At 39.7% G+C, this 14,969-nt stretch overlaps 1 protein-coding gene across 1 annotated transcript in view; it reads right to left on the bottom strand.

Moving 5' to 3' along the window:
• Positions 1–3,197: 3,197 nt before the first annotated feature.
• The window catches only part of LOC117528021 (adhesion G protein-coupled receptor E1-like), a 39,186-nt gene continuing 27,414 nt past the window's right edge, over positions 3,198–14,969 (bottom strand). The window contains exon 16 of the mRNA XM_034190542.1: positions 3,198–3,338. Within this exon, the coding sequence (XP_034046433.1) occupies positions 3,198–3,338 (141 nt within the window). The remainder of the gene's footprint in view (positions 3,339–14,969) is intronic.

Below are 14,969 nucleotides of genomic sequence, written 5' to 3' on the forward strand. Positions count from 1 at the left end.
CTTGATTGTTTCATTTCAGCTGCATTGTGGTGGCATACAGTGGAAAAAAAAATTCAAAGCAGTCACTGTCCTAATATTTATGAACCTAACTGCATTTCCTGTTCTCTCACTTCAATCAAAAATTACATTAGAATTGTTTACCTGAGCATCACCCATTCAGATTCATGACAGTACTGCAGTATATTTGAAATGATAATTGAAATTGTGAAAATGTATATCTGGAATGTTTGCATAAATTAAATTTCAAAAGTTTTCTCAACCATTTTTAGGGCAAATGCAAGAAATGTTTGAACTGAATTAAGTTGTTTGAACATAATTTTGTAAGTTAGATCAACTTGAGATCAACTCTAACTTACAAACGGAAGTTCATACAACTTAATTGATTCAGTTTTGACTAATTGTAATGCCTTTTTAAGTTGGCTCTTTTTTCAGCATGGAGTAAGTGGTTGAAGATGAGTGAGTGAATTACAATGACCCACTCTTGGACAAGCGCCTGAAGATGAGTGTGAGTGTGAACTGAATGACTGAACTGATGATCTATTGGAAATAAATTGAGTTCTCCTTTGCATTTATTATTTTTATTGTCCCGATCTTGTTTTGTGACTTGTTGAGTTTTATGTGCCATATTTTAATGATGTGGAGTCTTATGTCTTATTTATTAGTATCTTCTTGAACAGAGCCATCATTGAGAGTCAACACGCATGTGTGCTTGTGTCTATGTGTGTCCTATGCAGGAGAGGAAACCAGAAAGAGATCAGAGACTGTCAGGCTATGCCTCAGGAGTGCGCAGTGAGACAGCCTCAGATGGTGGTCTGCGGGATGACCTTGGAGGTAAGGAAGAGGAAGAAAGCATGGCACTGGACCAGTGATCAGAAGCTGATATCTGAAGGAGGAACTTTGTTGTGTGAAATTCAGAGATGGGTGGTAGTGAAGCAATACTGGACAATTGGACAACTAGTGCAGAAGTCATGAGGGAGATATCAGGAGGAAGAAAACTAGACTGGAATGAGAAAATACAGGAAATTATCAGCATAACAATACCGGAATAACATAATTTGGGAAGTCAGAGACATGAAGAAAGTTGGCTGGAGACCAAGGACAGCATAAGCCATAAGGCAAAGAGAGAGGTGGTGAATGTTCAGGAAAGGACATATAGCAAGCTGTGCATGAAGATGAACAGTCAGGAAGGAGCAAAGGACTTGTACAGATTGGCCGGACAGAGAGACCAAGCTGTAAAGGATTTGCAGCAGGTTACGGTGATAAAGAGTGCAGTGGGAAATATGCTGACAAGCCAGGAGAGTGTGTTAAGAAAGTGAAGGGAGCTGATAACTGAAGAAAATGAGAGACAGAATAGGTTGGATGATGCGGACAAAGTGAATCATGAAGTGCAGTGGATTAGTAAGAACAAAGTGAGAACAGCCATGAATAGCACAAATCCAGATGAAATTCTAGTGGGGGTTTGGAGATGTTTAGGAGAGACTGTGATGGAGTTTGTAACCAGATTGTTTAGCAAAAGAGGACTGTAGAAGAAATGTACTGATAAGGATTTATAAAAATAAGGGTAATGTGCAAACTTAATTACAGAAGCACAAAGTTGATCAGCCACAGCATGAAGTTATGGAAAAGAGTATTGGAACCTAGTTTGAGATGAGAGTTGAAGCTCTGTAATCAACAATATGGTTTCATGCCAAGAAAGACACCTATAGATACAATGTCTCTTGCGTTTATATGCACTTTAGTAATCTGATCATCAGAAAAAACTTGTTTACATGATTTCAGTTTATAAGGTGGATTTTCTTCAAAGTGGAAAAAGGAGAAAGGACAGCTCTTGAAAAGAAACAGCGAGGAGGTTTGCGGATTGAGATCATCGCACGTGAAATATGATGTCATGCTTTGAGGAAACTCTACTCAACTTTAATCCATTTATCTATGAACTGCATAGCTTACCAATAAATGTGCTTTTTCAAACGCTGAAACAACACACACGGATGTTGAAGCATGTTTGAGTGTCCCGGTAAATTTTTTTGAACACACAACAGACTTTCCAAACTTTGTGATCTGATCAAGGATGCTACAACCCCTGACGAGACAGCAGTCCATCCCACTGTACCTCTGGAAATGTGAGTGGCAATTGCTTTTACGCATGCACAAATGTAAAAGGATGAAATAAATCAGATTAATGGCATATATGTACCAAAGAAATCAGTGTACTGGGGAGAGATCCAGGTGTTAATTCAGTTTCTCATAGTCAGATAACGGTTGTTACTGGATGAAGCATATTGGATTTTGCCGTTTGCATGACCACTTAATAATCAAATAGCAGCCAATAATCAGATAGCAACTGGATTTTAATGTGCATGTAAACAGGGCCAGTGTGACTGCAGTGAGGTGCATGGTAGGAATTATGTACAGGTTCAAGGTGGAGTTGGGATTACACCAAGGATGGGATCAGGGCCTTTTCTTGTTTCCAACTGGGATGGACACGTTGATGGACTAGTAGAGCAGAGAAGATGTTGAGACAAGCTTGCAGAGGTGGAGGTGCACTCTGGAGAGTAGGGGAATGAAAGTCAGTATGAGCAAGACAGAGTACGTGTGTGAATGAGAGGGAGCATGGTGGAATGGTGCTATTGCACAAAGAAGAGGAAATGAAGGTGGTTGATTTTAAATACCTGTGGTCAACTACTCAATGTAATGAGGGAGTGCAGGGTGGAGTGGGTGGACAAATGAGTTGGGAGTGATTTGTGACAGAAGAATGTCTTCAAGGGTTTGATTGACAGGATTAGGAATGAAAATATCAAAGGGACAGCACAGGGAGGATGGTTTGGAGACAAAGGCGGCATCGGCGGAGGCGATACATCCAGGCCCGCGGAGTCGGCGGAGGTGATCCATCCAAGCCTGCGGCGATGGCGGAGGCGATCCATCTGGGCCCGCGGCGTCGGCGATCCATCCGGGCCCGCAGCGTCGGTGGAGGCGATCCATCCGGGCCCGCGGCGTCGGCAGAGGCGATCCATACGGGCCTGCGGCATCGGCGGAGGCGATCCATCCGAGCCGATCCATCCAGGCCCGCAGCGTCGGCTACATCCGAGGCTAACGGCGGCTACATCCGAGGTTGGCGACGGCTACATCCGAGGTTTGCGGCGGCTACATCTGAGGCTACCTGCGGCTACATCCAAGGCTGGCGGCGGCTACACCCGAGGCTAATGGAGGCTATATCCGAGGTTGACATCGGGTCGGGCCAGTGTGCGGCGACCGGAACTGTGGTGATGGAGACTACGGGTGAGAATTGTTTCGCAATTAATAGTGGCCAGTACTAAACCATGGTAGTCAAATGGCACCACCTAGGAAAACGGATAAACTTGAGGAAGATATAGAGGAGATAAAGACCTCATTAAACCGTATATCAAAAGACATGTCTAATCTAGACAAGTTGATGGAGGAGATTAAAGAGCTCCAAAATCTTGTTAAAGAGAAGGACAAGATTATTAAGAAACTTGAACAACGTGTGGATGAACTTGAACAATACACTAGAAAAGACGATGTTATAATATCTGGTTTAGAAACAAAACATTGGACTTATGCAAGAGTAGTGGATTCAAGTGGAGCCAATGGGGATGATGCACCACCTGAAGAACTTCAATCATTGGAACAACAAGTTACAAATTTTTATATCAAAAAGGTGTTGTCATCCATCAAGACACTATATCAGACTGTCATACTATTCCATCCAAAGATAGAAAAAATAAACTATCTAACATTATTATACAATTTACAAGCAGAAGATACAAAAATGAATTATTAAGACAGGCAAAGAATCTGAAAGGAACAAGTGTCTATATAAATGAGCATCTAACGAAAAAAAATGCAGATATTGCTAGGGAAGCAAGACTACTAAAAAAACAGAAACACATTGTTGCTACATGGGTCTGGAACTGTAGGGTGTGGATTAGAGTGAAAGAAGGAACAAATGGTATACAAATCAAAAACATGGATGACCTTACAAAATACAGACCTGAATAGACAATTAAATATGATGCCAGTTGGTAATTTGACCAACAAAAAATCAAATCAAACATGGAAATAGATGATAAAATATATGACATAGACACCAATATTGATGAAAGTATATTTGACTTAAAAACAATTGGCTGTGAGTATTATATGGAAGAACAGCTAAATAGTGAAAAGGTTACAGAACATACCCTGTCACTCATACATATAAACAGCCGAAGCTTGTTTTGTAAAATGTAAAAAATAAAAGATTATTTAAATCAGTTTAAAAATAGATTTAGCATTGTTGCAATCACAGAATCTTGGCTTAAAGATGACCTCATGGCTGATGTTCAAATGGAGGGATATGAGCTGTATTTTGTAAACAGAAGGGATAAAAAAGGTGGAGGTATTGCTTTGTACACAAAAACAGATCTGACATGTACAATTGTAGAAGAAATGACAATTATAGATGATGTCATAGAAATTGTAACAGTGGAAATTGTACATGAAACATCTAAGAATATTCTAATCAGTTGTGTATACAGAGCACCAGACTCTTGCGTTGTGAAATTTACAGATAAAATAATAGAATTATTCCATCAAATCAAAAACAAAACGCTTTTTATGTGTGGAGACTTTAACATTAATATAGAAAGCTCTAGTTGCCAAAGAACAAGTGATTTTGTGAATTCAATGTATAGTTTGGGGTTATTCCCCTTGATAACAAAACCAACTAGAATTACATCGCAAAGTGCAACTGTAATTGATAATATATTCACAAATAGAACAGATGAAATTATTAAGAATGGGATCTTGATGACAGGTCTTAGCGATCATTTACCACTTTTATCAATATTTAAATACAAAAATAGGTATAAGAAAAAAACTGTTATAAACTTTAAAAGATATAAGTCAGTAAAAGCCTTAGAGGCATTAAATTATGATCTTAAAAATCAAAATTGGGAAGAAGTTTATGTCGGTGATGTTAATGTAGCATATAATTCATTTATGAAAGTACTTATGAAATCATATAATAAAAACTGTAAATTAATAAAAACTAGTAAGAAAAGAGTAAATAAACCATGGTTGACTAAGGGAATAAAAAATGCTTGTGTAAAGAAAAACTATTTATATACAAAGGAAACAGAACACAGATACAAACAATATAAAAATAAACTATTGACAATAATTAGGAAACAAAAAAAAGATTATTATAGTGAACAATTAAATAAGAGTAAAGATAATATGAGGGCAACATGGGGAATTATAAATAGTGTGATTGAAAGTGATGGAGCGAAATCAACTTTTCCAAATTACTTTGTCAAGGAAAATAAAGAGATATATGACACAAAGGAAGTTGTAAATGAGTTTAATGATTATTTTTCAAATGTGGGATCAAGTCTGATGGAAAATAAACTAATAGTAAAAGATAAATTAAATACACTTGTAAATATGGTCAATAGTATTTTCCTTGACAATGTGGAAAAAGATGAAATAAGAAATATTGTAAAAAAAAACTGTGTAAGCAAAAGATCAACTGACTATGAAGATTTAGACATGATGACTGTAAAAAGTATAATAGAAACTGTTGTTGAACCATTCACTTACATTTGTAATCTGTCTCTGTCAATAGGAATTTTCCCAGATGAAATGAAAATTGCCAAGGTAGTCCCATTATATAAAAATGGAGACAAACATAATTTTTCAAATTACAGGCCAGTGTCATTGCTTCCACAGTTTTCTAAAATTATGGAAAAAGTTTTTGTGACAAGGTTGGATAAATTCATTGAGAAACATCATATTTTAAATAATGCTCAGTATGGATTCAGAACAAAACATTTGACAGCTATGGCAATTATGGAATTAACAGAGAAAATATCAACAACAATAGATAATAAAAGAAAACAGTTTGTTCAGATAAATAATACTAAATCAGAATTGTGTAACATTATTTATGGTGTACCACAAGGGTCGGTACTTGGACCCAAACTGTTTATTTTGTATATCAATGATTTTGTGAATGTATCTAAAGTAATTGGCAGCATATTATTTGCTGATGATACAACATTATTTTACTCTGGATCAGATATACAGGAAGTAGTACAAGTGATAAATACAGAGTTGGAAAAAGTTAAATATTGGTTTGATATAAACAGATTGTCACTAAATCTTAATAAGACAAATTTCATATTATTTAATGACAGAGTGGGAAATAATGATGTGTCATTAAAAATAGATGGAATGGACATATACTCAACAAAAATATAAATGCAACACTTTTGGTTTTGCTCCCTTTTTGTATGAGATGAACTCAAAGATCTAAAACTTTTTCCACATACACAATATCACCATTTCCCTCAAATATTGTTCACAAACCAGTCGAAATCTGTGATAGTGAGCACTTCTCCTTTGCTTAGATAATCCATCCCACCTCACAGGTGTGCCATATCAAGATGCTGATTAGACACCATGATTAGTGCACAGGTGTGCCTTAGACTGCCCACAATAAAAGGCCACTCTGAAAGGTGCAGTTTTGTTTTATTGGGGGGATACCAGTCAGTATCTGGTGTGACCACCATTTGCCTCATGCAGTGCAACACATCTCCTTCGCATCATCCGTGAAGAGAACACCTCTCCAACATGCCAAACACCAGCGAATGTGAGCATTTGCCCACTCAAGTCGGTTACGACGACGAACTGGAGTCAGGTCGAGACCCCGATGAGGACGACGAGCATGCAGATGAGCTTCCCTGAGACGGTTTCTGACAGTTTGTGCAGAAATTCTTTGGTTATGCAAACCGATTGTTTCAGCAGCTGTCCGAGTGGCTGGTCTCAGACGATCTTGGAGGTGAACATGCTGGATGTGGAGGTCCTGGGCTGGTGTGGTTACACGTGGTCTGCGGTTGTGAGGCTGGTTGGATGTACTGCCAAATTCTCTGAAACGCCTTTGGAGATGGCTTATGGTAGAGAAATGAACATTCAATACACGAGCAACAGCTCTGGTTGACATTCCTGCTGTCAGCATGCCAATTGCACGCTCCCTCAAATCTTGCAACATCTGTGGCATTGTGCTGTTTGATAAAACTGCACCTTTCAGAGTGGCCTTTTATTGTGGGCAGTCTAAGGCACACCTGTGCACTAATCATGGTGTCTAATCAGCATCTTGGTATGGCACACCTGTGAGGTGGGATGGATTATCTCAGCAAAGGAGAAGTGCTCACTATCACAGATTTAGACTGGTTTGTGAACAATATTTGAGAGAAATGGTGATATTGTATATGTGGAAAAAGTTTTAGATCTTTGAGTTCATCTCATACAAAATGGGAGCAAAACCAAAAGTGTTGCATTTATATTTTTGTTGAGAGGGTAAAAGAAACAAAATTTCTAGGAGTCATGATTGATGGAAGTCACACATAAATTACATAAAAGGAAAAATAGCGAAAGCCATTGCTGTTTTGCATAAAGTAAAATTTTCATTAAATAGTTATGGTTTATTAACGTTGTACAATTCATTGATTGTCCCATATTTAACTTATTGTGTAGAAATCTGGGGATCGACATGTACAACTTATACAACCATTATTTATTCTGCAGAAAAGAGCTTTAAAAATGATTAGTAATAGTCGTTTTAGAGATCCATCTAATCCATTATTCATTAAGTATAGGGTCCTTAAATTTCATGATTTAGCTGATTTGAAAATATTACAAATGATGCATCAAGCTAACAAAAATACCTTACCAATAAACATTCAAAATATGTTTGAAAAAAGAGTAAGTAGTTATAATTTGAAAGGATTATAAGTCTTTAAAAAAACAAGATTCAGGACCAAAGTAATGGAACGGAGTACTGCAGTGAATGGTGTAAAATTATGGAACAACCTCAACAAAGAAATCAAAGAATCATGTTCGCTCAAATTATTTAGGAAACGTATTAAATTAGATGTATTGGGTAAGTAGGCTATGAGATAGGTCAGTGGGCTATGACAAAGCCTAGGGTGTGATCTGTTGGTGATGTCTAGAATGTTTTAAGTTTAAAGTGTGGCCTGTCAGGGATGTAATCTTTTGGATAATGGTTAAAGTTATGAAATGGGTCAGTGGTGTGTGATAAGTCAGAAGTGTAATCTGTTTAGTGATGCTGAATAATGATACTTAAAATGGAAAGATTGTGTTGTAAAAAAGGGGCAGAAAATACAAGACTTGTTCTTCTCTCTGCTCCTTTTTCATCCAGGGTTTGTAAATTTCATTTCTGGGTTTTTTTTTCTGTCTTTTTCTTTTAAATGAATGAAATAAATAAAGATTTAAAAAAGTCCTAGAAACGATACTGAGATGGTTTGGATATGGACAGAAGAAGGATTTGAGGTATATAATGGTTCAGGTGCTCAGCAGTAAGTTGAGCTCGTTTCCGGTGGGGATTGGCTTCCGCCAGGGCTGCCAATCATGTCTGTGATATGCATGGACAGGATATCAAGGCAGAGTTGGGGGGGTAAATGGTAAATGAACTGCATTTACAACCCCAATTCCAATGAAGTTGGGACGTTGTATAAAATGTAAATAAAAATAGAATACAACAATTTGCTAAATCCTCTTCAACCTATATTCAATTGAATACACCACAAAGACAAGATATTTAATGTTCAAACTGATAAACTTTATTGTTTTTGTGCAAACATTTTCGAATATTTTTGATCGAAGGTCACTGGCATGCAATGTTAGTTTTCAGCCTTGCCGCTTACGTGTAGAATGTCCTCCAGATTCTCTGAATCTTCTTTTTATATTATGGACTGTAGATGATGGAATCCCTAAATTCCTTGCAATTGAATGTTGAGAAACATTGTTCTTAAACTGTTGGACTGTTTTTTTCACGCAGTTGTTCACAAAGTGGTGATCCTCACCCCATCTTTGCTTGTGAACGGCTGAGCTTTTTGGGGATGCTCCTTTTGTACCCAATCATGGCGCTCACCTGTTTCCAATTAGGTGTTCTTTGAGCATTCATCAACTTTCCCAGGCTTTGTTGCCCAGTCCCAACTTTTTTGAAATGTGTTGCAGGCATCCATTTCAAAATGAGCAAATATGTGCACAAAAACAAAAAAGTCTATCAGTTTGAACATTAAATATCTTGTCTTTGTGGTGTATTCAATTGAATATAGGTTGAAGAGGATTAGCAAATCGTTGTATTCTGTTTTTATTTACATTTTGCACAATGTCCCAACTTCATTGGAATTGGGGTTGTATATAGCGCTTTTCCATCTGCATCAGAGTCTCAAAGCACTTTAAACATCAATGCCTCACATTCACCCCAATGTTAGGCTGCTGCCATGCAAGGCACCCACTACACACCGGGAGCAACTAGGGGTTAAGGATCTTACCCAAGGGCCCTTAGTGATTTTCCGGTCAGGCTGGGATTGGAACTGAGTATCCTCTGTTCTCAAGCCCAACACTTAACCACTAGACCCTCACCTCCCATAAGGAGGGTTTCCAGTTTGGTGTGCTCAGGGTCTCATCATTGCTTTTTGCAGATGATGTGGTCCTGTTGGCTTCATCGGCTTGTGACCTCCAACACTCACTGGATCAGTTTGCAACCGAGTGTGAAGCAGCTGGGATGAGGATCAGCTTCTCTGAATCTGAGGCCATGGTTCTCAGCAGGAAGCCGATGGATTGCCTACTCTGGGTAGGGAATGCGGTCTTGCCCCAAGTGAAGAAGTTGAAGTATCTTGGGGTCTAGTTCACAAGTGAGGGGACAATGGAGCGTGAGATTGGCCAGAGAATCAGCACAGCAGGGACAGTATTGAATATGCTGTACTCTATTGTTGTGACAAAAAGGGAGTTGAGCCAAATGGCAAAGCTCTTGATCTACTGGTCAATCTTTGTGCCTACTCTCACCTGTGGTCATGAAGGTTGGGTCATGACCGATAGAACTAGATCACAGGTACAAACGGCCCAAATGGGCTTCCTCAGGAGGGTGGCTGGTGTCTCCCTTAGAGATAGGGTGAGATGTTCAGACATCTGTGGGGAGCTCAGAGTAGAGCCATAGCTCCTTCACATTGAAAGGAGCCAGCTGAGGTGGTTCAGGCATCTGGTAAGGATGCTCCCTTGGACGCCTTCCTAGGGAGGTGTTCCAGGGACGTCCATCTGGGAGGAGACCCTGGGGAAGACCCAGGACTAAGTGGAGAGATTGTATCTCCACACTGGCCTGGGAATGCCTCGGGATCCCCCAGTCAGAGGTGGTCAGTGTGGCCAAGGAAGTCTGGGGTCCCCTGCTAGAGCTGTAAACCCCCGTGACCCGATCCAGGATAAGTGGTTGAAGATGAGTAAGTGAATGGAAAGGATGCCAATGAAACCATAATGGATCCATCAGTCAAGAGAAGAAGAGGGAGACCAAATTGGAGGTTTATGGATGCAGGGTGGGAGGACATGGTGGTGGATGGTGCAATAGAGGAAGATTCAGAGGACAGGGTAAGATGGAAACAGATGATCTGCTGTGTCAACCCTAAACAGCAGCAACAGGAGAGGAAGCCTAATATTTGGGAAAGCAAATAACCTATTTATTTCTATTAAAAGGACACCTGTTCAATTTCAATTTATTTTAATTTATATAGCACCAAATCACAACAGACTTGCCTCAAAGCGCTTCACACAGGTAAGGTCTAACCTTACCAAATCCCAGAGCAACAGTGGTAAGGAACAACTCCCTCTGAGGAAGAAACCTCAAGCAGACCAGACTCAAAGGGTGACCCTCTGCTTGGGCCATGCTACAAACATAAATTACAGAACAATTCACAGAACAATTCATGGACAAATATATAAGAAATGCTATTGGTGCACAGGACAGGAGGATCGGCAACACGAATACAACTCCCATCTCTGGATGGAGCTGCACCTTAAACAGAGAGAAAAAACAGAATCATGCATCAGAAAGACAAAAAAATACTGTATAATTTGCCAGCATTAAACAACAAGAAAAACAGAAGAAATAGTAAGGTGATCGCCGGCCACAAGCCCTAAACTTTACTAAAAGACCCAGAATTTAGGTAAAGTTGAGGCCGCGGCCCGCTCCAATTACTACTAACTGAATTAAAAGAGTAAAAAGCGTAAAACAAAACTGTACCAGTATGCTAGCCATGTGAAAGGGAAAATAAGTGCGTCTTAAGTCTGGACTTGAAAGTCTCCACAGAATCTGACTGTTTTATTGACGCAGGGAGATCATTCCACAGAACAGGGGCACGATAAGAGAAAGCTCTGTGACCCGCAGACTTCTTATTCACTTTAGGGACACAAAGTAGTCCTACACCCTGAGAACATAAAGCCCGGGCCGGTATGTAAGGTTTAATTAGGTCAGCTAGGTAGGGAGGTGCCAGTCCATGAATAATTTTATAGGTTAGTAGCAGAACCTTAAAATCTGATCTCACTGGGACAGGAAGCCAGTGAAGGGATGCTAAAATGGGTGTAATGTGGTCGAACTTTCTGCTTCGTGTCAAAAGTCTGGCTGCAGCATTTTGAACCAATTGGTGACCCCTAATGCTAGACTGCGATAAACTAGAAAATAGAACATTGCAGTAGTCCAATCTAGAAGAGATAAATGCATGGATCAGGGTCTCAGCATCAGCCATAGACAGGATGGGACGAATCTTCGCTATATTTCGCAGGTGGAAGAAAGCAGTCCTAGTAATATTTCTAATGTGGAAGCCGAAGGACAACGAAGGATCAAAAATTACCCCACGGTTCCTCACTTTGTCAGTGTGATGTATGACACATGAGCCGAGGCTAAGCGTTAACTGGTCAAATTGATGCCGATGTCTCACTGGACCAAGAACCATCATTTCAGTCTTATCAGAGTTTAAAAGTAGGAAGTTTCTAGACATCCAACTTCTCACTGCTGCAAGGCAATCTTCTAAGGATTTTATGTGAACGAGATTACCAGCAGTTATCGGCATGTATAACTGAGTATCATCTGCATAGCAGTGAAAGGTAATCCCAAAACGCCGCAATATGTGCCCAAGGGGTGCTATATCAAGGGAGAAAAGCAGGGGGCCTAAGACAGACCCCTGTGGAACCCCAAATTTCATGTCACTAAGGTTAGAGTTAGTGTTACTGTAAAACACAGTGAGAACGACTGGTCAAGTATGACGTCAGCCATGCAAGGGCACTCCCAGTAATCCCAAAATGATTGTCCAGCCTATCAAGTAGAATATGTTGATCCACTGTATCAAATGCAGCACTGAGATCTAACAGCAACAGAACCATAGTGGTGTCCGAATCCACTGTAAGCAGAAGATCATTCACCACTTTAGTGAGAGCCATCTCTGTGGAATATTTTCTAAAAGCAGACTGCAGTGGCTCAAAGAGATTATTCTCAGAAAGATAGTCTACGAGCTGCCATGACACCACGTTTTCCAGAATTTTAGAGAAAAATGATAGATTTGATATCGGCCGATAGTTTGTCAATACACTAGGGTCAAGATTGGGTTTCTTAAGTAATGGTTTAATCACTGCAGATTTGAAACATTTAGGAACAGATCCAGAAGATAAAGAAAGATGAATCATTTCCAGCACAGTCGGCCCAAGAGTGGGCCCAGATCCTTAAACAGTTTTGTTGGTATAGGATCAAATAAACAGGTTGTGCTTTTTGTTGACATTACGAGTTTTGTCAGCATGCCTATCGAGATACTGTCAAATTCTGTAAATCTAGGTAATACCTTAGTAGTGGCGCCCACATCAATACCAGGGTGTAGTGGCTGGATTAAGGCATGCCGGGATATGTTTAACCTGATGTATTCTATTTTCTTCCCAAAGTAATCCAGGAAATCTTGTGCTGTAAAAGGACAGCGAACTACAGGTGGTTGTCCATGCAAAAGTGTTGCCACCGTGTCGAACAAGAACATTGAGTTATGCTTGTTTTTGTTGATCAAATCAGAGTAGTAAGTCCGCTTTGTAGCCAATAATGCATGCTTATAGTCTAAGATAGCATCACGCCAAGCAAAGTGAAATACTTCTAATTTTGAATGACGCCATTTCCGTTCTAGACTTCTTGCTTTATGCTTGAGGTCACACAGATACTCACTGAACCAAGATGACTGCGATTTGGGGGAGCGTGGTATTAACACAAGTGGTGCAATCATGTCAAGTGTAGTTTTGAGTACTGAGTTTAAACTATCCACAAGTCTGTCTACTGACTGGGTATTTGTCAAATGCGAAGCTAAGACATCTGGCAGTCTAGCTTCGAGTTCAGTGTTAGCTGAGGAGTTGATACATCGCCGTAATGATATATAAGGTTGTTGTTCCACTAAACACGGCAGCGAAACTGTGAACTTAAGTGAGTGATCAGAGACCACTGATGTAAGAGGCATGATGTCAATATTCGTGACAGCAATACCACGTGCGAGAACCAGATCCAGGGTATTTTCACTAATGTGTGTCAAATCCCGAATGCATTGCCGAAATCCTAATGCATCCACAATTTCCATAAATGATTTGCAGAGGGTATCAGAAGGCTTATTTATATGAATGTTAAAATCACCAATGATCAGAATGTTATCTACACTAGTTGCCAAGTTAGAGATGAACGCACCAAATTTATCTAAGAATTCAGAATATGGGCCAGGAGGCCTATATACAGTGACAAAGTAATACAAATGATTTTTATTCTTCTGACCTTGGCAATGCGTAATATCCTGAGCAGAGCGGAGAATCAGATGCTCAATTGAGTTATATTTGTAACCCCCAACAGCTAATAAGCTAAACCTAGATTTATAAATAAGAGCAACACCCCCGCCTTGCTTCGCATCACGAGGGACGTGACTAAATGTATATGCTGGTGGGCAGGCCTCATTTAAGGGGAGGACAGCTGTAGGTTTAAGCCAGGTTTCAAATAGCTCAATCATATCTAAGTGATGATCAATAATTAGATCATTGATCAACAATGATTTTGAGGACAGTGTTGGATCACTTGATTAATTAGCATTGTAATAAAACATGTAAACTTGCATCAGACAGAATCCAAGTTGCACCCGATGCCTGTCTGTCACTCTCGACCTTCATATGATTTCTGTGGCACAAACCCTGCATGCTGTATCCAGTTGAGATTGTTTACCAGAAGAAGCATCTCTGGCCTCACGACTCACGCGCTGAAAGTGTGTTTCCATGGCAACCAAGTGTAGCATTGAGAAGAGGCGCAAAGCGAGGGCGAGACACCAAACTGAACCCTGAACAAATTTTTTTTTAAATACTGTCTCTCATTTCTCAGTTATTTATAAGCATCATATAACTTATCAGACTCGCTGTGAGATTTTTCTTCACAAGAAAAGTGAATTTGGCATATTGCTTTTAAATCCTTTAATATTATTCTGTATTAATGCCTGGTGAAAGAGCAGATGCACAAGTTGTTGATTTATGGAAGAAATGTACCACTCCCGTCGATCCTTCGGCAGTGATTTGACGTTGTCATCCACTGAGTGAGTCGTGGGAATTTCTCGTGCGGAAATCAAGCTCCTATCACAGTGTAACAACTGAGCTAAATCCACATGCAAATGCAAAAGCAAAGGAATTTAACCTAAATCCCAGCAAAAGCATTGCATTACCACACAAACATGCGTACCAAAGGTGAAGCTGAGGCCTACGTGTTGATCGGTCACTTAAGGCAAACAGTGCTGACACTGAAGCCAAATACAATGTGGCAGGTTGTCAAAGGAAGGTGGCTGATATAGTCAGGCTGAGTGGTGAAAACGAGTTACAGGTGCATGTCACACAAATAAATAAAATGGTAAATGGACTGCATTTATATAGCGCTTTTCCATCTGCATCACATGCTCAAAGTGCTTTATAATGATGCTTCACATTCACATATTCACACAGACACACTCATACAACGATGTCAGGGTGCCGCCATGCAAGGCGCACACTACAAACCCTGAAGGTCAGCTTTAAAAGGCGTCACCATATGTGTGCATCAACACAAAGCTGTGAATTTATTTATTTATTTCGAC

Source organism: Thalassophryne amazonica, chromosome 16, assembly GCF_902500255.1.
Source record: "Thalassophryne amazonica chromosome 16, fThaAma1.1, whole genome shotgun sequence".
Taxonomy (NCBI): Eukaryota; Metazoa; Chordata; class Actinopteri; order Batrachoidiformes; family Batrachoididae; genus Thalassophryne; species Thalassophryne amazonica.